The sequence below is a fragment of the Citrus clementina genome, unplaced genomic scaffold (genome assembly GCF_000493195.1).
Source record: "Citrus clementina cultivar Clemenules unplaced genomic scaffold, Citrus_clementina_v1.0 scaffold_2, whole genome shotgun sequence".
Classification (NCBI taxonomy): domain Eukaryota; kingdom Viridiplantae; phylum Streptophyta; class Magnoliopsida; order Sapindales; family Rutaceae; genus Citrus; species Citrus x clementina.
Genome location: NW_006262688.1, coordinates 31938767 through 31963435, shown reverse-complemented (window position 1 = coordinate 31963435; position 24669 = coordinate 31938767). Strand labels below are relative to the sequence as shown.

Sequence of the window (24669 nt, the reverse complement as noted above, 5' to 3'; positions counted from 1 at the left end):
ATTTATAAATATCAGTTGTAATATCATGTAATATAAGTTGTATTCTTAAACAATAGCCTCATGTAATAATAATAAAAAAAATTAAAACAAAGTTGTGCATTTATTTTGGCTTCCTTGGCTGGTTCCGAAATCTACATCGGCGCACATTTCATGGCATTTTCGATGAAATTATTACTGTCTACATTTGAATGGCAATTGGCACTCCACGAATGGATATATGATATATGATTGTGGTTTGTGTTGCAGTAGGCCTCTCACTCTGCATGGCTCCAAATTTCAATAATAAATGTATCAGAGTTTACATACAGCAATTGCCTTGGTTTCAGAATTTGCGGCTGCCGAAAAAACATTTTATCTAAAAGGGCCGTCGCTTGGGTAAAGTCATGAATATTATTAATAAGTGAACTGTAATGGTAGTTGAACTGTCGCGATGGAGTTTCTCCCCCATTTACTTTGAATTATCTATATTTTTCCCCTAGAAGAAAAATCAAAAAGAATAATTATGCAATTCTATTTTTCATTTCAAACTGTTAAATTATAAGCAGCCTTTTCCCCCCTTTCTTTTTTCCTTTTTTTTTTCTGATATAACTTCGCAGAAACAGATTACTTGTACCGCATGTTGCAATTCTCTTTTAGTATGAATATTTGTGACAAACAGAAATAGACAGTTAAGACACATAATAACGTAGCTTCTTATATAATATGAATCTGGATTCTGCAATATTTATTCTAAATTCACAGCTGAATTTCAGTAAGTATCTGACTGTAAACGTCTATATTAATATTTTTGCAAAATAGTAATATTTCAGCTGAATTTCAGAAACAAAATATTTTTGCAATAAGAAAGATGTGCTATAACTTGTCTTTTTGACATTAATATTTGATGAAATAGAAATATCATGCAGTGTTACATCAAATGCCAGCGAGAGATTAGAGAGGACCACCCATCTCTCTTCATGATGAGGCCGATTTAATTTTGTCCGTCAGAAAATAGGAGTTCTTTTTTTTTTTTTTTTGAATTATGAGGTAGTTTTGAGTGAGTCCCAACTGTGGAAGATACCTTTAAGCCCGTACCACAACTCAAACTAATCTTCGTTCGCACCGGATCGATCCATAAAGAGTAAAGTGCTGGGTAAAGTGACGACTTCATATAAGAGCGGAGTTGGAACGAATCCTTTTTCTATTGAATGACAGAAAATAACAAAAAAAAGATAACGAACTACGAGATTATAAAATAAATAAACAAAAACGGGTTATATCTTATAAATTTAGATCCTAGGTGAATCGAATTGTGAAAACTAATTTATTACACAATTGTTCTTGTTAGTGGGGTTTGCTCATTCAAAAATAAATGTATAATTGTTCGTAAAAGTTAACACAAAATGGTGTTGTCAAATCATGACCCATTAATACGTATCTGCATAAACATAAATCAACGTTACATCAACCACCTAATAATCTGTCATGTGCGAACAAATTGATACGAAGTGAGTGGAACATTATCTTATCTTATTTCGGATTAATCAAACTTTCAATAGAATCAATGTTTTCATTTAATTGACACTTTTTCAGTTTCTTATTAAAGCTGCTTTTTGGAGGCTAAACATCACAAACATTTATATATACATGTAGCCATTTCCAAAAAGAAATGGGGACCATATGTCAGTGTGTGTGAAGAGTTGCAATCGGGAGTTCAGATTAGAATAAATACGCACCAAATTAGGGATGGTAAAATTTGGGTCTGGGTCTGGGTCCGGATTTAGTCTTCCCAAATTTAGACTCGGATATTATTTTTTTTTTTTGGATTCGGATTTTAACCCGGATTTTTTTACCCGAGTTCAACCTAGAAAAATCTGGATTTTTGGATTCTGGGTTTTGAATCCAGATCAATGAATCAATATCAATTTTTAAAATTCTAAAAATAAAAAATTAATACATTTTCAAACAATAACACATCCAGATTAATCAATAAAATTAAATAAAAATTAATATTAAAATTAGATATTCAGGTCTGGGTTCCGGATATACGAGTTAACCTAAACTCGGACCTAGACCCGGATATATCTGGGTTATTAAAATCTATCCCGAACTTAATTTTTTTTACATTCCGGTACGGGTTCAATCCGACCCAGATTATATGGGTTCGTCTGGGTCCGAGCCGGGTCCGAATTATTTTGCCATCCCTACACCAAACCAAAGAGATTGGGCGCTTCATTATAATGGGCAAAATTTAATGCCACAGACACAACTTATGATTGGGTTTTTCCCATGCATGCTACGGCAAACTTTGTTCTCTCTTGCCTTAATTTGCTTTTATTATAAATTCAATCGTGGAATTGAATTATTTCCCCACTAGCCCATGCTCCATTGTTCATTTATTTGCAATGTCCCAATTGAAGCAGATATTCTTTTGGGTACACTTTCATGCAATACGTATCTTCATACTTATCAAATATAATAATTTTATTGGATAAGTAATAGGTTTGATGTATTCAAGAACTTGTCTGTAATTTGTGGCTGCTATTTTTTTATCATTTTTTTTTTTTGGGTTAACGGGTTATTGTATGTGTGTGTATATATATATATATATATATATAGACACACACACGAGATCAAATTTTAGTTCTAATACATGATCAAATTGACAATATTATATGGAAAATACTTTTTTTCCTACCCTGCAGATATTGTGATTCTAATAGTACAATCGTCCAATAACTCGATGCCTCAAATTTTCAGGCGAGAGATCATGAAAAGCTAAAATCAAACACATATCGCAAATTACAATTAATGTTTTTTTTTTTCTTTTTCCCTTAATCTCTCTTTGTGAAAATTCCAACCATGGAAGATGTTTAAAGCTGTTTGAGAGGCCCAGCGGCCGAACAAAGTGACACCAGCTGGAGTGCATTTAGAACTAAGGCCATACAACTTTATGCCTAACGAATTTTGCAAGATTTTTTTATTTATTTATTTTGCTTTCAATTTATAAGAGTTTTGATAGCTTCTATATTACTCTAAAACAAATTTTTTTATCAATATAATCGGCAGTTAAAGTGGATATATATAGCCACTATGCCCACCAAATAGTAGTAGATATTAAATTAAATTAATTATGTGCTGCCTCTCTAATCAAAATCCAATCTGGCCAACTAAATGAGACGTGACATTATGCCAAACCTTCAATCTGCTCGTGACTGCTTTTGATAGAGATTTTAGAACCAAAACAATATTGTGTTAAAAGAGTATTCCAGAATCCAAGTTTGTTTGCATGCTGTTTACTTTTTGCTTGCTTTATAATGTGTTCATTAATTTGATCGCTTAAATGTGCATACATAATTTAAACGTTGATTGCTTCACATGTTCGTTAACATATTCTTTATTTTATCCATCTTTCAAGGCTTATTTGGTCATGAAAAATGTTTTAGATTTGGATTTCATTTCACAAAGTAGTTTACAAAATTAACTTGATAAAATGGGGAAAATATATAAATAAATAATCTGCACATTTGATTTTTTAAGTTATGCCTGGTGACAAAACAAATCTAATACTAGTATTATGGTTAAAGCTGACTATAAAATATAATAAGAAACCCATCATGTGATAGATTGATTAATCTTATTTGATACATAAAGTAAAGTAAGATGGGATGGGAAAATTATTTTTAATTTTAACTTTGTTTTAACGTGAACCGCGGTAAATTAGATCTCGTGCGTCCGTACGGACATCCAACGGCATCGTATCATCCGTCCTTTTGCCTTAGGATTTCGTGCGATCCCATTAACCCACCCTGTTTTCACCTCAACACATGCCACAACGTGCGGGCGCGGCCTCTTCCGTTATTAGTTTTAACTTTTAATTTAATTAATTAAATGCCTCAGTATTCCCCAAAAACAAAATAATAATAATAATAATTATTAAATGGCTCAATTCTTTTTCTTCTTGTTTTTTTCAAACATAAATAAATGGCTCCTTGATAGATCCATCTGATCTAACTTAATGCATGCTTGCACATGATCTTTGATAATATCATAATTCTGATCAAGACTTTATTTGTGTTTAGTACGGCTAAAACAATTTGTGCCCACGGTGGGTTAGCAAAATGATTGATTATTAGACCTAAGATGATTTTTTTTTTTTAAGATTTGGGATTTAAGTATTCATAAATATCAATTTTATGTAAAAAATATATTAAATATTTGATTATATTTTATGTATAAATTATATGAAAAATATATCAATTTTAGGTATAAAATACCAACCTAAAAAATTTAATTAGTTGAACTAGTTACCGTACGTATTGTCGAATATAATTTTAAACATATTATTTTTATTATTTTGTTTCTCAAAAATGCAGGAAACATACTTAATAATTTTTATTTATTTATTTTGGATGTTGTATCTAAGTTACAAATAGGAAAAAAAAAAAGGATTTTGAATTTACTTAAGAATTATTTTGAGATCACAAATTAAAAAGCTCCCAATTTTGACAAGTAGACAACTAATTTTCAGTTTTCACATGTAAATGACATGACACATTGCCATTCACGTTAAACAATAAAAACCCTAAAAACACATAAACGTTTATTTTTTTTATTTTTTATTTCATCACTTGGGTGGAAGTGAAAGATCGCACTCAAATATTCACATCTAGATATATTTTCATGTACTTCCTCTTGTCTCAAATATAGAATATATATATATATATATATCCACCATCACACAAAATTCCAATCTATGAAAATAAAATAAAATTAAAGCATTAGATCCTCGAACAATAATTATTCTTAGCTTGACGCAACCCTTACCCTAAGAGAATCAATTTGCAAGTTGCAATTTTGCTTGTCCATTTTCAGTACCCTAATTTCTTTCTTTCTTTTTTTAGCATCATGTTGGCGATTAAAGTAAGGCATTCATGTTTAGTGGGAAAGTTTGTTATATTACGGTATATAAAATTTTTAGTATTGTTTACTCTTTTGACAAATAAATCACTAAAGTGAGATTTTCTTGGACTAATTTTAGTTGGTAACAAGTTGGTGTCGCCTTTTTTTTTTCGGTTTCAAGCTGCCTTTCTTTAAAAGTGCTTTTCACTTCATGAAATGAATCTCCAGTCCCTCCTTTGCGCCACAAAAGGTTAATTGTGTTGATGATTTGGTGACAGTTTAAGGGTGTGTTTGTGAGTGAAATGTTATAACTTTTAAGGTGCAGCTGTCGTAGAATAAAAATTATATCTGTGAAGTAGAAACTATAAAAAAAAAAATTTGTTGCGCTGCCAAAATCTAATTATAAATGTTACCAAACACCTTAATAGCTGGACTGCCACACTTCCAAATGGATTCTAATAAATCTTGTTTGGATTTTGTTACTTGTCGTTTGTCTATGTGACCCACTCTCTTTTATTGTGTAATTAAGTAATCTAACCCTAGATCATATTGAGAGGAAGCGAGTGCCACTAGGTTACAAATCCGACTGTGAGCTCACACTCTCAACAAGTTTCCACGAGGTTCGTTTTGTACTTATCTTAAAATTTTGAATATGATAAATTATATAAAGTATATTATATCTAAACTTGTAGTAGATTATTCCTAGGACACTAGCTGAGTTATCAAGTAATTATATTTAGCTAATCACTAGAATTTGGATCTTAAAAGAATTGAAAAATTGAATTGATCTGCACACCGTTCAGCTGCCAAATCAAATTAATGAAAATGATATCCTCTCTTTTTCTTTTTTTTTTCTTTTTTTATATAGCCCATTAGCTTGACCGTGTTAAATTGAGCAGGAAAGTCAAATTTTGGGCCTGGCCAAAAATGTAGCCCAACATGACTATTACTAAACGAAACAAATACAAAAAAAAAAAAGGGAATGAAAATTTTTTTTAACAATATTATATCTAAAGTAATAAATAAAAACGTTTTTTCATTTCAAGAAAAATCAGTAATCAAACACTTCTTCTCAGAATCTTTCACAGAGTTTCGAGCTTCTTTTTTTTTTTTTTTTTTTTTTTTCTTGTTAGTTCCCATTCACCTAGTAGTTGGTGGGGAGTATTATGTATTTATTTATTTATTTATTTTGATTTTATAATTCCACAACAGCTGAAACACACAAAATACATTCCTACAGAAAAACAAAAAGGACAGACGCGCCACACGGAGGGCACGCGCGGTGAGTGTATACAAATAGCGAAGTGATATGTACGCGCATAATCGCATGCCATCCGTCCCGAATATGTCTCTCATAGTCAATTTATCTCTCTCTCTCTCTCTTTCTCTCTTTCTGTAAAGACAAAAACCAAAGCGTGGATCTATCTTCTCCCACCATTTCCACAGCCCCCTACCCCTCTCTCTCCTTCTCAGAGTTTTTCCGAAACACTCATCCTCAATGATTCCAGATCTGTGATCTTTGATCTCATCTTCAATCACATCTTCTCCTTTCTGTATTTTATTTTATTTTATTTTTATTTGTTTGTGGAAGATAAAATTAAAAAGAAAAAGAAAAATGAACGGCGTCGTTCGGGTAGATCCGCCTTCTCGAGTCTTCCCCGAACCGATCGACCACTTCGACCGCCTCCCGGACTCTGTACTCCTCCTAGTATTCAATAAGATCGGTGACGTGAAAGCCTTGGGTCGGTGCTGCGTCGTTTCGCGTCGCTTCCACTCCTTGGTCCCACAGGTCGATAACGTCGTCGTCCGCGTCGACTGTGTCATCTCCGACGACGATTCCTCCTCCTCTTCCTCCGAAAAGTCTCGCTCTCCCTTCTCCAACCTCTTCCGCTACGTCTTCGGCGGCATCGTCAAGCCCTTTCAGGCTCTCGGCCAGTTGTTAGGTGCCAAGAGGACGCAATTTCATCACAATAATCAACACCTCACCACCAGCGGCCACGCCCCTGCCGCTTTCTGTGCGTCCTCTAGTTCGGGTTCGGGGACGACCTTGTCGGTTGGTAGCAGCAGCGCCGACGATGAGGAAATGGATCAAGGAGGCGTCACTCACCACTCCCCGACTCAAGTCCTGAAGAATTTTAACGAGATTCGGTTTCTCCGGATTGAGTTGCCCAGCGGAGAGCTCGGCATCGACGATGGTGTTTTGTTGAAATGGAGGGCTGATTTTGGCTCCACACTTGACAATTGCGTCATCCTTGGGGCTGCTTCCGTTATGAACAACGTCCTTGCCAAGCCCCTCGATATTGGAGCTACTGATTTGCCTTGTGTGAGTTCCAATAACAACAACAGCAACAATAACAATACCAATGTCAATGGTGGTGCTACGGACGATAATGGAAGCATTCCCGAGTCTTTTTACACCAACGGGGGTTTGAAGTTGCGTGTTGTGTGGACGATTAGCTCTTTAATTGCTGCATCTGCTAGGCATTATTTGCTTCAGCCAATTATAGCAGAGCACAAGACTCTTGATAGTTTGGTTTTAACTGATGCCGATGGGCAAGGAGTGTTGTGTATGAACAGGGAGCAGCTTGAGGAGTTAAGAGTGAAGCCTTTGTCGGCTTCTTCTGCATCCAAGAGGACGCTGGTGCCAGCTCTCAATATGAGGCTTTGGTATGCGCCTTATTTGGAATTGCCTGATGGGGTTGTGTTGAAAGGTGCAACCTTGGTTGCCATCAGGCCTAGCGAGCAATCTGCCTCGAAGAAGGAGGTCTCTGATGGGTCTTGGGTTGGGTCCGCTTTTGAGGAGCCGTATGGGACTGCAGCGAAGATGCTGGTCAAGAGGAGGACTTACTGTTTGGAGATGAACTCTTTCTGATGAGGTAAATTTGACAACTTCTTGTGTCTTGCTTGCGCTGATCCTTTTCGTTGTTGTGTATAGTTTGGAATTTTAGGGAGAAATTGCATTGCAGTCTGTACTTGTTGGTTATGGTGTTGTTACTTGTTAGAAGAGGCATTTACATGATCGTTAAAGATGCAGCTTATGTTCTAGATGGTAGATAAAGGGGTTTCAAATGCTTAGTTTCTTATATTTGACATGCTATTGTTTCCATTGTTATGTTGTTGTTGTTGCCTTTTTTCCCCCCTTAAATAAGTAGTAATGGGATGCTTTCTAATTTTTGATTGCTTAATTTCTGTTAAGAACATGTGTATTTGTATATTTATGTTGGGTGAGGGTTGTAAAGCGTGATTAGCATCAGCTTTAAGGGCATGAGAAAGGGGTGCTAAAATGTGAAACCTGGATAAGTTGCCTGATTAAAAAATTTAGAAGAACTGTATAATTACTTAAATCACATAAATGTGGAAAAGTTCTGCTGTCATGTGCATTATATCTGGGATGCTTTACCTATTTCAAGAGGGATTTGTTATAGAATTGGAATTCATTTTGTGCTCTGATTGCAATTTGTAAGTGTCTCTGTTGTGTATCTAAAAGCAAGTAAAGGTTTCCTCTTTAAGTAGTTATATTTGATTAGTTCAGTTCTGATTAAAAGGTTGCTCTGGCTTTGGGGGGAAAGCAAAATGGTTGAAGGGAAAAGATTATGCGCCTGGCTTTGGGAAGGGAATCATCAGAGAAACAATTTTGTTTTATGTGTAGCTGAGCTTGGGTGAAGCGTCCTGTGAAGCTAAATCACGCTTTGGACTCTAGCTGATACGCCCATCATAGGTCAATATCGTGCATCAAATCTTTCACCTTCTGTGCTTCAACTGAGAGTTTGAATGCATCTGATGGTTGTTTTATTTCCAGGCACATGCTTGTAAGAGTGCGCACATGCAACTAGATTGATATTGTAAGAGCTTTGAGTTTGTAGTCTTTTACTTGTATCTGTAACCTCTCTTTATCTGTGAATATTGTAGGTATCAGTATGTCATGATTATGTTATATACTTTTGAAGTTCAGTGAGCAATATAGTTTGCCTTAACCCTGATTATATTTATTTTTATTATTATTATTATTATTATTTTGACGAAGTCCTATCTTAGTACAAGCAAAATTACCCAGGTTATTTGTTGTTAATTGGATCATTCCAACTGCTTGTAGGCTTTCTGATTAAGAGGGAAGGGGTGGATCTTAACATAACCATTAACAAACTATGCATAATATGTTGTCATGAAATTATATTGGTGACGATCAGGTAGTGGATCATGGGGGGAGCTAGCTAATTCAGCAGTCTGTTGGATAAATCAGGTATATTTTGGATATACCATATGATAATGGCGATGCAAGGACACAATAATGATCTTTAGTCATTGGGGTTGCTTTTTGGTAGGTAGTTAATCTTTAGTCATTAGGGTTGCTTTTTGGTAGGTAGTTAATTCCCCACTCCCAATCAAACTGGACCATTGACCTTCATCCAATATCCAGACTCGCCAAACCACGGAGAGTTGCTCATCTTTCATTTGTGCTAGAGAGGTAGGGATTGTGCATTTGGGTGATTGAATCTCCTTTCTCTTGAGGGTTTTGGGAATGGATGCTGAATGATCATCAAATGATTTGCTTTTGTTTATTACCTTAAACCTCAACACATGTGATCTTATTTCAGTTTTGACGCCTGACGTTTAACCTGAAAAAGAAACGACTTTTTATGACTCGGATATTTACTTACAGCTTTCAGGAATTGTGAGAAAACGACAAGTGAGATTAGAGAAATTTGTTTCTGTAAAACACTAGAGCGGTCGAACCTGACCAGAATGCTTTTATAGAAACAAGGAATACGAAGCTACAAACCAACCAAATTAATAGTAATCCCATCAAGGAGCTATTGATACTGATAGACTAGTAGTAGTAGCAGTAGCAGACTAGCAGTAGTAATCCTACATTTATGAGCAAAAGCGCTTCTAGACAAGTTTAAAGAAAGATGAGCAAAATCGCTTTTCGCCCGCACGTACAAACTATTGCTTTTCTTCTTTGAAATCCAATGATCATTGCCGCCTTGCCCGTATCAGTATTATATAACCCTCCTCTTCATGAGGTTCTGAAGATGAAAGGGGTCAAGAAATATATATATATTTTTTCCTCATTAATTTTCAGTTGGCCCACCATCTAGAAAATTTACATCGTTTTTTTGAATCCCGAAGCAACCAGTAGGTCCCTGATGAACACACACAGACAGACACGCGCGGAGAGAAGAGCAAACTATTTCCTTTCTTGAATTATTTCATTTATTTATTTATTTATTTATTTTTGTTGTTGTTGTTGTAAGATTTCATTAACGGATGCATTATAGTTGGGGAATGCGGATGATCTGGTGGTGGTAGGCCAAATGAAAAAAAGAAAAAATAACAAATGCTATAAATTAAAATTAAAAACAAAAATTGATTGATCAGAAATATAAAAAAAAAATAATACCCCCCTCATTTATTATTATTAATAATAGCTGGTTCTGCATCTACCGTGATCTGTTGATCACATGAGTGAGCTACATCTTACTCTTTTTGAGTGCTATCAATCCACGTGAATGAGTGCTCTGCTACTGCTACACACTTTTGTGAAACACCACCATTTGACTTTCTCTGGTGATTTCTTTTTTCTTTTCTTTTCTTTTGCCCCCATATATATATATATATATATATATAGAGAGAGAGAGAGAGAGAGAGAGAGAAGCAAATTCCTTTTAATAATTGGAGATGTCACCGTTGGCTTATTATTACTTTTTCTGTTTGAGGGCGGGTACCTGGAAGAGGGGGGAATTATGTGATCAAACAGATAATGATAATGAAAGCCCCCACATGTTTATTTCTAAGCCGGCAATGCTTATTCTTTTGTCATTGTGAAGAGCTGAAGTAGTGGAAATTATAATTAGAATATATATATATATATATAGATTAATCGAACTTGTTCAGCGCTGAAACGTACACGTTCTTGTGTTAATTTTTTTTTTTTTTTTTTCACGAACTCTCATGATATCCTTTTCTTTGACACAGATTCAAGCAGTATTTCTTGGTTGTTGTAAGAGCCTTTTTGTCACAAAATTAGAGGTGGCTTGGCTGTTGCTTATTTCATTCCATAACTAACATACTTTTGCAGAATCCGTCTCTTGTGAGATTTGAATAAAAATAAAATAAAATAAAGATAATTTTTAGTATTATTGTAATAGTACATGATAGATAAAGATAATTTTTTAAAATATTATAACTTTTTTTTTATAATAATAAAATTAGTTTAACTTTTAAATCATAATGGCAAGTGTTGTTCAACCACCATTTATATAGAAGACTGGCGGATCCAGAAATGGCAGCCAATTGTTTTGTGGGATATGTAAAAAGAATTTTAATTTACTATTCATCAGGACTAACCAGGCATCTTTGTTGACTTTTGTAACAGCTTTAGAATTCGCTCGCTTACACTTAAGCGGACGTACGCGGATGCCCCCAACGGTCATAATTTTCTCCCGCTCCTATCTTTATTTGCGTAAATTTTGTTAATATAATTAATAATTAATAGATAAATTAAAAATAATTAAATTATAATTATTTATTAAAATATAAGTTATATAAAATTTATAAAAAATTAAAAATATTCAAATTAAGTGAGGATCTTGATCTATGCCCAAAACCCTTGAAATGAAGAAGAAAGGACTCTATTATTATAATAATCTCTGTTAAACATTTGATTTTACTACAGATGAGGGAGACTTTTATTGCTGAGAAAAAGCAAAAAGTTGCTTTAATTGATGGACAATTACTTTTGGCTCCAAAATCCAAACCCAAAAAGCCCGAAAATCCTGCCAAAAGTCCTTTTGTTTTGGAAAGCACCGCACGTGAGTGAAAGGCCTATTATTAATATTCTTATCTCGTGAGTTCCCTTTGCAAGCTTGCACGCTCTTTTTAGGAATTACAGGTACTTTTAAAAAATTTTAAAAAATAATAATAAGAGGAGTTTCCATGGTTTCTTAGAAGACCACACCATAATCACGGCTACTGCTGTCTTTTTGTTATTTTCTATTTAATTTATACAGAAAAAATTAATAACAATTGTAGACAAAAATTATGTCGCTCGCCAAAACGTAAATGATTAATGTCATATATATTAACATCATTCTTTAAATTAAGCATCCAATTTAACAAGTTCTAATAAAAATTTTGTCGACCCGAAACCTCTGGAACATCCATCACTCCGTTTATCGGATCATTACAACCATAGGACCAAACCATTTATGTGCTGTTGTTATATAAGACGAACAGACTTCCGTCTTTACTGGGCAATCACAATGGCAAAGCAATTCAAAGTTTTCTCACGTACAGTTAATGACAACGACACAGTTTGCTTCAACTGCCGCTTCATAATTAAAAATTATGTCGGCAGTGACAAGTTGTAAACATAGAATACTTATTTGTTTATTAGCAAACGCCCCACCACTTGATGTCGTTTTGCTAATAATAATACTAATACAGAGGACATAATCATATCATGATTATCAACAATAATAGGAGTCCAATCAGTAACTGTAAAACCTATGCAAATGTCCCCCCCGCAATACGCCTAGCTCCACCACAATTACAACCACAAAAGCAGAAAGCTTCATCACGTGCGAACAATCAGAAAACCGAACCGCATCTCCATGTGGGTCAAATCAAATCCACCAAAACCAAACCCTAGCATTTGCATGACATTGCCATCCCTAAAAGAAAAAAGAGTCTACACCCCACCGCCCCCTATTAGTTTTAATTATTAGAGCCCTTACCGCCCACAAACGCCCAATCAATCAAATAACGATATTCACAAACAAACAAGCTTCGAAACGCATAGAATCCAAGGTAAATTTGACTCGGCATCAATATATGAGCATTCACATTCACAGGGCTAGCCTAAGCTTAACCGAAAGCATGAACTGGACAATTTCAAAATAATTGCAGCCAAGGGAAAAAGAATAACCTCAAGGGAATTGTTTGCCATATTTCTTGAAAAACACAATGCTTTGCACTCATACACAATGATTTCAAAATGTATAAAGCAGAAATAGTAAGAGTCTCGGAAGAAACCACAGTAGCAATTAGGTATCACCCGATGCAGGGACGAAGCCAAGGTGTTCACTCATATCATTTCCTTGCCAGCTACTTCTTCATCTTCCACTGAAATTAAATTGCATGATAAACAATCAGAAAAACCGGCAGTGTCACATTCTATGCATTTATATAAGCAGCAGTTCATATATATCATTTGTCCACGGAAAGAGAAGTGACATATCTAGTGTTCTTCCTGGGGAGCACCCACCTATGCACCACTTTGCATCGATGGAATATATAGTTCAGACAAACTTAAGAACAAGTACACAAAATACGACAAAAATTTATGAAAAATTGTCAATTTACTCATGTGGGTTCATCTGTTGATCACTGTTTCTTCTCCTGTATGCTGCAGGACTGAGAGGCTGGGTAAATTAACAGCATCTCTTGCTGTCTCTCCTGACAGCTGTTTCACTTCTCTCTCTTTTTCTTTTCAACAAATCTCTTTTATTTTGTAATTTGGCAATTCACTATTCTTATCAAGATCACAAAATCTGCAAAAACTTATGTCTTTTCATTCTCATGGGTTATGGGAAAATGTTTACCTACAACTGATGTGCTATAGCATCTGAAGGACACATAAATGTATGCTACAGATGAGTCCACTTAATAGTAAAATTAAAAAATTTCCATAAATTTTTACAATATTTTGTCCAAATAATTTAATTTAATTTTTTCTTTTAAGTTTTAGAAAGTCAACTTCTAAAAGTTTGGGCAAGTTGCTTAAATGACCAATAGTTTTAAGCAGGGTGATCAGTTCTTGGTTATTACAAAAGCTGCAGCAAGAATCCCACAGTAAGCTTTTGAGGAAACGTTCTATGTCAACATAGCCTTAATCATGATCCCAACGCCAGCTTCAAAAAGATAAACCTTGCATTACTGTGTCCATGGACTGAAGGAGAGTAGAGACACTTGCAAAACACTCAAGTCAATGCTCAAGGAACTCATATTTATTCTGAGTATCGGATTGGAAACGTAGGGCAATTAAGAACTTGAAAATTTTTGTTAAATGGAATCCACCTGCTTTCATTGCTTAGATTTGTCTCTTTCATGATGGAAAGACTATCGTTACTATTACTGGTTTTGGCTTCAATTGTTTGCAATTTTCAGAAGGTGATCCCTAGGCCTAGCTCCTATATATAATAACCGACATAGTATAGTATGTAGGGATGGCAATGGGGAGGGTAGGGGAAAGGACTGATATTTTTGTACCCATTCCTAATATTCTGTATATGTCTCGTCCCCTCTTTATCCCTATTAGAATTGCTTAAGTGGATTCCCGTCCTCTCCCAGAATAAGAAAAGGGGATCGAATAATCGATACGTTTTTTTCCAAATTTGATTTAATCAATTAAAATAAAAAATTTAAATAAAAGTAAAGTGTCACAATATATCTTAGTAAAGTTTGGATGTTGTAGCTTTATCTTTTACTTTTGTCTTTCTTTTATTAGATAAAAGTTTAAAACAAAAAATTTTAAGTCATGGCCTTTTGAATAAAACCTGATAAAATAGTAATTCTGTAATTAGTTAACTGGGCCCAAAATTTCACAGTATATTTATATAAATATTTTGATATTTGTTATTTATACTAATATTTTATATTTTATAATTTAAATTTTATTATCTATTCATTAATATTTCTAAAAAATTAAAATCAAAATCAAGATGGGAAAATAGAGAATTGGGGAGGGCATGGAGATGGGGATTCCATCTCATCCTCGTCCCTTCCCCGAAAAAGAAATTGGGTAAAAGATCGTCGCTATCCTTTTTCCGAATAAGAAATTGGGTATAAAATCGTCCTCATACCCTCCTCAAATGGGGAAAATCACCGTGAGACCCTGTCCCCATGGGATTTCTGCCATCCCTAATAGTACGAGTCTTATTTACTACTAACTCAAAATTTTCCCCAATTGTTTCTAACCACTTGTCTTAACTACCATCTTAAGAGTTTTTCTTATGTTTTTTTTCATACAAATTTCTAATTTCTAATCATTAACTAACGTGTTGTATAAATGAATGACACATTAAATGTCACATCACTTAAAATACAAATTTTGAGTGATATGCCTATGGAGTAAGTCAAATCTAGAGTTTTCAAGAGAAAAATGTGCAGTAACCTAAGCATTCATCATTACTCAAACATGATCATTAGGAGTGTTCAAAATCAAATCCGATCTGCTCAATCCATCTGATCCGTAAAAATCCGATATGTGGATTGATGGATTAGATTTGATTCAAAATTTGAAAATACACAGTCAATGGATTAGACATCGATTTACTTCTGTAAATCTGTAAAAATCAACGAATCCACAAATAATAAAAAATATTTAATTAATTAAAAATTTAAACTTGTAAATACAGAATTAGTACTTATTAATAAATAAATAAGTTAAAATATAATTATATTGACACCATATTATACCTTATCGGATAATAATATCAAATAAAAAATAACCAAATAAACAATTAATTTTCATGTACTGATATAAAGAAATGAGAACTTTTCTCTTTGATGTGTTATATTTTGAAACTTTGAATATATTTTCTAATTTCATTTAAATAATTATTTTATTTAAATCTTATTTAATTTTGAATTTGATTGGTAGTAAAATCATTTTCATATTAATTTTTTTATTTAGTTAGTTCATGGATAGGATAGAATTAAAAAATTTTCGTTCCCAAACCAATCTGCAAAATGGTAAATTGGATGTGGATTTGATCAAATCCGCATCCAATTCGCAGATGTACGGATTGAATTTCACTAATCCATGAATTGGATTGGATTAAAAATTTATAATTAGTAAAATTATAGATTGGATATAAATTAATGTCCAATCTACAAAATCTGATCTGCAATGATCATTAATAGGCACGTTTGTGAGAGCAATAGTAGTGTAAACTGCTGAAATCATTTGCATTAAAAGGTAAGAGAGTGTAAAAAATAATACTCGACTTCTTCAATGTCTAAGAACTAAAATCAAACTGTTTGATATCATCATCTTCTAAAAAGACGAGGGCAGAATATTGTATAGAAAATGTTTCAGGATTTTAAGAGACAGAAATCAGCTATGGATACTAATAATCAATAAGGGACATGATTTTAATATAGCAATTCATCAAGGGTGCATCATTGACGAGGTCTACGGGGATCAGTTATATGTGCCTCAGTGATTGAGGGTTTTCTAGCTGTCCATGTTGGACAACTTGCATCTAGGGAATACTAAGTGGTGAGATTAGGGTTTGCATATAACCTTGAGTACCTAAAGACTAAGAATTGAAAGGTTAGTACTTGATTAAACTCCCTTTGGACTAACGAATTTTGGCTTTAGGATAAACGATAAAGAAGAATGGGTCCAATCAAATTAAAAAAAAAAATCTTAATTTCTTTAAATTTACTACATAATTCCTAAAGAAACAACAATAAATAACCTTTTGTGTAACTTTCAAAATGGTGAAAGGACTGCAATTTTTTTTCCCCCAAAATAGGAAACTAGTATAACTTCCAAACAGAAATTATTAATGGAGCTGCAGCTTACAAAAGTAGTTGCAACTGTAGATTAGCAGGATAATGAGAGATAGACCCATATGATCTATATATAATCATATGGAGTTGCTCATACCATATTTTGCCACAAATGTCCTGAAAATTGGCCAGTAAGCAACAAGATGGCTTTGCAAGCTTTACTTTATGCATTGCTACACCAAGGGGATAAGCTAGCAACAAAATTGACCTTCAGATTTCTTATTATCCCATGACCGATATATGGGATTTGAACGCAAAGAAGATTGAGAGTTACTATCGAGAATCCACATTGATTCAAGAGCAAGAATTGCATATCGAACTATACATCACGACTCAAAAAAGAAACAGAGGGCTCTAGAAGAAAGATAACTAGCTTTTGCAACCTCTAAAACGATTAAATGAATGCCAATACAACAATTCATGAACCTAATAATCGGTTTGCATCCTCTCCTAGTCTTTTTTTATCCTTCATTTTTAAATATCTGATGACATATTTGCATTAACAAATTTATAGAGGGGATTTTGATACTAGTCATATAAATACATATAGAGTCAAGCTCCTTAATTTGCCAACATCCACATGTTAACTTGTAGATCACTGCAACAAAAGTGCAAAACAACACCGATTTGATAGCAATTGAAAATAGCATTAATCTTCCTACTTTATCATTATTTATTACTTTTTTTGGGGGGGGGCTACTATTAATCTAAAAAACCTTATCTATCGGGCATGTTAGTCTAAAGAGTAATTTTTGCGTATCTACTACTTTAACATCAGAGACAATTACTGTTTTAACCTTATCATAGTCGCATGAAAAGACAAAATTCTTCAATTCTTCTTCCACGATTTTTGCGTATCTACTACTTTAACATCAGAGACAATTACTGTTTTAACCTTATCATAGCATGAAAAGACAAAATTCTTCAATTCTTCTTCCACGTGATGCAAAGCTGAAACGAAACTATTTCTTTTTTTCAATCTATTGCAATGTTTTTATCAAATTGCTCATGCATCACCTGCATTGTCAGTAGACGGTAGCTGCCTGACCTTTTGTTTCAACTTCTAAACATTAAACAAGGAGTCTCTCTTTTGTTTCAACTTCAACAAACAAGGTTTATTGAAGGTTAGTTTCAAAATTTAGAGGGTTGTTCGATAAAAGAAAATTTAATTTTCAACTATCTAAAAATTTGAATAAACCAAGGGGGTATCATGAGGACTTTGAAAGCGTGGGAGTAGCAGTAGCACCACTACTCTAGAACTTAAGTTCTAACCAACCTGTATGGGTCGATTACGGCCCAAATAATAGATTTTAAGCTTTCATTGACATTGTTTCTCACCTAGGTTTATTTGGACTTTTTTCCTTAAAAAGGTAGGTGTAGGTAGAACTTAAATTTAAATCCAGCTAAATAAAGAGGATGAAAGCTACTCAGCAACACACCAAAGGACGGCTCATTTATGCTTATGAGAGAGCCTAAGCAAGCAAATATGCAAAGTCACATGCCTTTGTTTTTTTTTTTTGGGGGGGGGGGGGGGGGGGTGTTAAAAGATTATGAAGCTAAAAAACTTCAAAATTAAGGGTTGGATTATGAACTAAATAATAGTCTTTGAGCTTCTGTTGGCAACCCTCCTCTTTTATACCTAAAAAAATTAAATTTTAAGGTAAGGGTTCAAAGAAAAGAGGACACCGTTAAAACAAAACTTGCCCTAATTTCCCCAATTTTCCATTTTTGGTCTGGAGAAAATTATATGTCAACAATATGTGCACTCATAGTTCCCAATTCTATACAAGATAATTTTTTTTTTTCTGGCCTTAATCTCTCTAACTAGATGAGTTTTATATTTATTAAATGATTTATCATTTGAATGGGAAATACTGTACTAAAATATTTTAATGAGTTTTTGTTTATCAATCACTTATAACTAACATTGCAAATGTAGAATGATTGTGGATGAAAATTTTGAAAAAAAGGTTTAGGATACATCTGTAGCATTACTCAAACAAAAAAAATGTCTTCTATAATTACCCATTTGTAGCCTATCAAATTTCAGCAAGAACTATGGATATCTATGCTATTTTTTTCTACAAGTTCTTTCAGACATGCATGCTATTAAATAATAAAATATCTCCACAATTTTTATGATGCATAAAAATGCAAATTTCAGCAACTTTAATGTAATAGCTAGACATTTAAATAATTTTCTGATCATGAAAAAGCTGGTTAAAGTGGCTCTATACATACGTGCATGGGTTTCTTCTTTCAAACCAGTCTGGCAACTGATTAAAACCCTAACTAGGGCTTACATGACCCGACAGTGCGCCGATCTATTGACATGTGGTTGAGTCTAGGAGGCCAGAAAAATAATTTGGGATTCTAAAGCTGCCAAAGATCACATCCTTTAAAAGTGAGTTTGTTCTATTTATGAGTAACACAGATAGGCTTAGCCAAGCAGAAACTAACACCTGTCAATGAGTTACAAATGTTAGGGAGAAGGAAACCAACAAGAGAACAAACGAGGAGACAAGAAGCGGATTCTGATTCACAAGAATCCATGCAGGAATCAAAGCAAGACAATTTTATATAATGCATAAAACCAATAAATATACTGCCCAATGGCCAACTTGTTTAAGATTACCAAGAGAGCAATCAATTATTTCATATTAGTTAGTATATGTACATATTATCAATAAATAACTATGCACACAACACATGAATCCAAAAAACAAACTGAAACATTACACATGTCGAAGAGTAATTTAAAGCAACATTTAATGAAACTAATTAAAACTTAAAATTAAAAATGACTTAAGAAATTGGAAAGTTTTAGATAGAAACGCTTACCAGGAAGAAGATGAAGCAAGAGAAATGAGTTGTTTTAGGAACAAAATCAGTTCTTGCCTTTGTCTTTCTGGTTTGAATCGGAATGCCTACTTCCATCGCCGTAGTAGAGGTGCAAGCGGCCATCAAATCCAGGTGGGAACTGGTGGTGGTGGTGGTGGTGGTTGTGATTTTCCACGGCTGGTGCAGTACCGATTAAGAAAGGTACATTAACATTGGATCCGTCTATAGGAGAAGAAGAACCAAACCTCTGAATGTGAGGGAAAACAGACGGTGATGAATTGGACTGAAGGGTCCCCCTATTGAAACCAAGGCTGGAAGAGATTGTGAAGTAATCGCCCCCGCCAGGCCCCGGTTGGGTGGCTGTTACTGGGATTAAATGGTCATGAACAAATGAAAAATGCTGCATTTCTTGATGGTGGTTTTCATTGGTTACACTGAATGGTGGGATTTGCATTGCTTGTGGGAGAGAATTTGAGCTTCCCAATTGGATTTGCCCCGAAAGATGATGATGATGTGGTGGCCGAGACGAAGATGGCCCTAGTAGTCCTGAGTTGAAATAGTCCATTGGAGCTGCAGGCCAAGGCCGCACTGCTGCTGTTGTTGCCTTGTGGAAAAAATTTGGCTCTTCATTCTGCTGCTGAGAAGAAGCAGTGGTAGGGCTTGTATTGTTGTTATTATTAACACTACCACCAATACCGCCGGTGAGTAGTTCAGTGAAAGATGAGCTTTGTGAAATGGGGTTCACATTGTGATGGTGGTGTCGATTTGCATTGATCTGGGACTCGTTCTCTTTCTGATCCTTCTCCTTTGCAGCTCTCTCCCTTGCCCGCTCCCGAGCCTTGTCTCTATTCACGCGTAATTCAGATCGAGAGAGGGACAAACCCGAGCCTTTGCTTGTCTCAGAATTGCTACTACAGGCAGATTTAGATAAAGAACGGTGCTGGCTCTGGTTTTGCTGATAGTTATTATTGGGGTCACCGTCTAATTCAACGGAATCAAAACCTTGTTGGTCGGTACCCTCACTTGCTCTCTTCTCATCGCTTAATTGCTTTGGGGTATCAGGAAAAGTGCTGTTAAGCGAAGGGAGCTCCGCAATTGAATCAGCAGCGGCTTTGATTAGCCATTCAACGGCTTTACTTGGTTGATCAACACCCAAACGGTCCTGCAGATCATAGAATTGTATAGCAGTGGTTACCGATAACCGGACTCTCCGGTCTCTTAGCCCTTTTGAAGTCCACACTTTGCTGTGCCGATCTTTCCCACCGGAGGCTCGAGAAACTCTAATGATTCGCGAGGAGTGGTGCCAGCCGCGTAGCCTATTTCCACCACCACAACCAGCAGCAGCGGCAGTATTATTAACGCCTAGAGCACCGCCGGAATCATTAGCGCTAGCCCTCTTGATGAGCTGCAGCTGCTGTTGCTCACCATCTTCCTCATCATCTGGGTACTGATCTTTGTGGGACATTTTGGTAGAGTCAAGTCTTCCATTACCAATTCTTGACAACTTACATGCTTGTGTCTGACTCTGAATCTCCTCCACCTCCATAACACTTTCATGCCTTATTTTTCACAACCAAGAAAAGAAAAGGAAAACAAAAAAAAAAATCCAGCCTTTAATCTTTATATTTACCTAGAGAGAGAGAGAGAGAGAGAGAAAGAGAAATGGGTGGTGGTGGTGGTGGTGGATTTTGTTTTTGTTTTTAATGCGGGAGAGAAATTAAGAGCTGGTGATGGTATGAAGGGAAGAGTGAAAGTGGGGTTGCTGTGTCCTATGCATTGATGACGATAATTCAGAGAGGATACTTTGGCTGTGTAGTGAGAAAAAGGCCTTTTTTTACGCTTCGATATATCATGGTCCAAGTCAGAACTGTGGCAAGGCTCTCGAGTCTCTAGCTAGCTATCATATATAGCTTTGTTTAGTTTTGCTTAGCTTTAGCCCCCGGCTCTTTCTCTCTCTTTGTTTAAGCTTTTTGCAGTGTGCCTTCAAAAGCGAAGCCTGAAATCCTGCAGCCTCTCTGCCTGCGCTTCTGCCGCATAAACAAAACAACCCACCAAAGTAATTACTCGAAAAGAAAAAAATTTCAAACAAAAAAAAATTAAATAAATGAGAGAGAAAGTAAAAAAACTAGACATAATAGCGAAAGCATCTGATGTTGCTAGCTGAGATCTGAGTTTGACTCTTGTTATTGCTATTATGGATACACATACGGTCATAGCTAAGACAGAAGCTTTAATCTTCTTTAGTCTCTGCACTCTTGAGCATTGCACTTAAACCTAACGAAAGTTGTTAAAGACGATAGGCTTTAACAAAAGTTGTTTAAAAGGAAAAAAAAAAAGATAACAGGCTAAGGCTATACATAAAAACTTTTGACCTGGTTAAGCTAAATAAGCAGGCAGCAGTAATTTGCATACTACTCGCCGATCTGAGCCGACCATTTTGTTTTCTGTTTATCTTTTTTTGGGAATTTAAAGCTCTCCTCTTCTGGTACCCTAAAAAAAAAATGTAGCAAGTAGACAATAACACACAGCTAGCTATTAAGAAGCTAATAAATGACAAAACCAAAAAAAAAAAATCGTCAATAAAAAAGAGTGTTTCTAATTTACCAACAAGGAATAAATATTATTAAATAATTAATTTCATCTTAGGGCTAGCTGCTCAGCTTACTCTGAACAAAATGGTGGGTAATGTTGTACCAGGTGTCAAGCTCGCAGATTGGCAAAGAAGGCAAGATATATATTTTTGCTTCTTTTGCTTTTGCTCCTGCGATTGAAGCCTCACAGATCTTTGCTTCTTTTAAGACACAGTTATGCTTTGTTGTCGTTACAACTCGAAGGGGCTCACAGATCTGTACTTCTGAGCTCTTTGAAGAAGATTAAAGCTTCGCGGAGTCGATTCCTGTTAAGGGGGAAAAAAAAACACAACAATAAATCAGACGAAATTCTTCTTTTATTTTTTTTACTCTCTTATCCATTTAACTTTCACAATCAATGTCTAATTAACTGTACTATTAGCTATCATTTTAAAACTAAACTTGTAGCACAGCTTGTAGTTTGGTAGTACAAAGAAGTATAAATTATTACTATCAATATTTGACCTTTGCTCTTATTAATTTATAGTTCATTGTGAAAAAAATACAAACTTTCCCAGATCAGAACTGATTTATTGAGCTAAAAAAGACACCAAAGAAAATTTTTGAAAAACATTACAATATCAGCAGTTATGTGAAGCAAAGAGAAATTTAAAAAAGATCGAAACTTTTAATTGTTTGTATAACCAAAAGGAGAAATTTTTTACAAAGCAAAAATTTAAACAAAAAAAGATTTTTTTTGGGGAGAAAAAAGAAAGTTGTTTAGAGTTAGCCTATAAAAATTAATCCAAAAAAATTGTTTCTTTCCCTCGTTTTCTTCTTCTTCTTCTTCTTCTCATTGAATTATCTTATCCAGTACCTTTGGATTAAAAAAAGAAAAAAAAAAAAAAACCCTTTGTCGTTATTCTTCAGCTACTACAACTGAAGATGAGATAACTGGCTAGGTAGCATCAAAACACAAAGAATTTGCAAGAAACAAGTGAGGAAAAAACAAGTTGAGACTTACAGAAGAAATAAGTGAGAGTGGGTTAAGAGGGAGAGAAATGGTTGTGCGAAAATGAAGAGATAAAGAGAGAGGGGTGCTGGTGTTGGTGTTGGTGTTGGTGTTGGAGAGAGTTCATTTCATTCTCATTCGAGGAGCAAAAATCACAGAAGGGCTTATCAGCAGATGGCTATGATGTCCCAGACACTGTGCCCTTTCCCCAACCCCTTTAATACAGCACACACATATTATCTATCTCTCCGGCCCCTTCTCTTTTTATTTTTCATTTTTATTTTTTATTTTCCCAGCCTCTTTTTCTTCACGTTTCTCTTTTTTGCCCCTTTCTTTTTTTAAACCCTTCATTAATATGCTATTATAAAGATATTAGTAGATAAAAATGAATAAAGCAATTTTTTTATTTTTTTTTTTTTTTTTGTGGTTCGATGAAACAATGGACATGGAAATATTGGTGTATACTAGTACTGGTATGATAATTATTTGGAGGCCAATCATCATATATTTGTTTCATTATATCCATATACATCTCCCTATTTACAAATAAAATGTTTGTCAATGATACAACAGGCATTTATCAAAGGGGAAAATAAAGTTGTAAACATTCTTGAATTTAATTTTCATTTAAAAAAAAACTACAATTGTACGTAATGCCTCAAAATAATTTTGTTAGCTTCCGTGTAGTATAAATGTGATATTTTCTAATAAATTAAGTCTAATACAGTCGAAATGTTTAAATATTTCCATGAATGTTTTACAATATTTTTCAGTCTTAAGAAACTTTTTTCCGAAATATTTTTGTAAAAACATTTAGGCTTACTCAAATTTCGATACATCATTTGGCTTACTTACTGTCTATTAGCAATTATCGCTAATAAATAAAATTATGAACGAATGTGTGTAAGTTAATTCCAAGTTCAAAATAGAATGTAAAATGACATTTTTACCGTTTAGCAGAATAGTTATTAAGATTTCTTTATTTTAGAAATAATCAGATAGCTAGCCACTCGAACTTTGGCCGAGTGGTTGAGCTGCTGCCCTCACAAGTATTGTGGGGGCTAAAATTTCCTTCCCAATTATGTAAATAATTGTGTGAATGCAATCGCCCCTACAAAAGCATTATATAAGCTAAAATTTCCTTTCTAATTATGTAAATAATTGTGTAAATGCAATCTTCTCTCTCGAAATGAGAGTGGAGTGGGACATCGTCAAAATATGAGCTTTTGTCTCAATAACTATATGATTGTAAATATATCAATAAATATTCTCATGTAATGTGAGTTGTAATCCTGGGCATTAGTTCCTTGTAATAAAAAAAAAGAAATAATAAAAAACTCTCTTTTTGGACAATTAAATCAAAATGAAATATAGTTTGATTACAACGGTTAAATAACATAATTGTTCAAAAAGGAATATGTGTGACTATAAATTATGAACACAAATGGGTTTTCGTTACAATATCACAAAACAATAGGGTGTCCATTCTTCTTCTATTCATAATTTCAAAGGCGAAATCGTTATTTTAGCTCCCACTAAATGGCTTTCCTGTGCTTTAAAAGAGTGAATTGTACCAGTTTAAGCAAGCTAGGCATTTTCTCTGAACGGTTTAATTTCTAGGCTAGTGCAAAATAAACGAGTTTAATGAGTGGGGAAGTAGCTGCAGTAATCCTCAAAACGTTTAATTTCATGTCTCAGCCTATTAAAACCAATTTAATAGGTTGCTTCCTTATTCCTCTTCTTCTTCTTCTACTGTCCTATTTTCTTTTTGGTTAGAAAAATCTT

The 24669-nt window shown here is 34.4% G+C and overlaps 2 protein-coding genes across 5 annotated transcripts; one reads left to right on the top strand and one right to left on the bottom strand.

The window, feature by feature from the left end:
- Window positions 1-6218: 6218 nt before the first annotated feature.
- On the top strand, window positions 6219-8861 carry LOC18051866 (F-box protein At5g46170). Of its 2 annotated transcripts, XR_002907150.1 has the most exons (3): window positions 6219-7757; window positions 8427-8599; window positions 8681-8861. XR_002907150.1 is itself a non-coding variant. In XM_006448957.2 (2 exons), exon 1 carries the CDS (start codon window positions 6497-6499, stop codon window positions 7751-7753), a length of 1257 nt encoding a protein of 418 aa, XP_006449020.1. In that variant the 5' UTR covers window positions 6219-6496; the 3' UTR covers window positions 7754-7757; window positions 8427-8861. The 2 variants fall into 2 exon arrangements, 1 of the variants encoding a protein (XP_006449020.1); XM_006448957.2 differs by having other exon boundaries at window positions 8427-8861.
- A 3820-nt stretch (window positions 8862-12681) lies between these two features.
- LOC18051865 (transcription factor TCP2) lies at window positions 12682-23102 on the bottom strand. 3 transcript variants are annotated; one of them, XM_024190064.1, is made up of 6 exons: window positions 22897-23102; window positions 21968-22198; window positions 21675-21792; window positions 21511-21576; window positions 19303-21329; window positions 12682-13005 (listed from the first exon to the last, which is right to left on the bottom strand). In XM_024190064.1, the coding sequence occupies exon 5, from the start codon at window positions 20846-20848 to the stop codon at window positions 19349-19351; it is 1500 nt and encodes a 499-aa protein (XP_024045832.1). In that variant the 5' UTR covers window positions 20849-21329; window positions 21511-21576; window positions 21675-21792; window positions 21968-22198; window positions 22897-23102; the 3' UTR covers window positions 12682-13005; window positions 19303-19348. The 3 variants fall into 3 exon arrangements, with proteins under 3 accessions (XP_024045832.1, XP_024045831.1, XP_024045833.1); XM_024190063.1 differs by lacking the exons at window positions 21511-21576; window positions 21675-21792; XM_024190065.1 differs by lacking the exons at window positions 12682-13005; window positions 21511-21576; window positions 21675-21792 and adding an exon at window positions 18594-18923.
- Window positions 23103-24669: the final 1567 nt, after the last annotated feature.

Bases quoted from the DNA above. Each gene is read 5' to 3' on its own strand.
- LOC18051865 (XM_024190064.1), bottom strand. From the start codon at position 20,848: ATGGAGGTGGAGGAGATTCAGAGTCAGACACAAGCATGTAAGTTGTCA.
- LOC18051866 (XM_006448957.2), top strand. From the start codon at position 6,497: ATGAACGGCGTCGTTCGGGTAGATCCGCCTTCTCGAGTCTTCCCCGAA.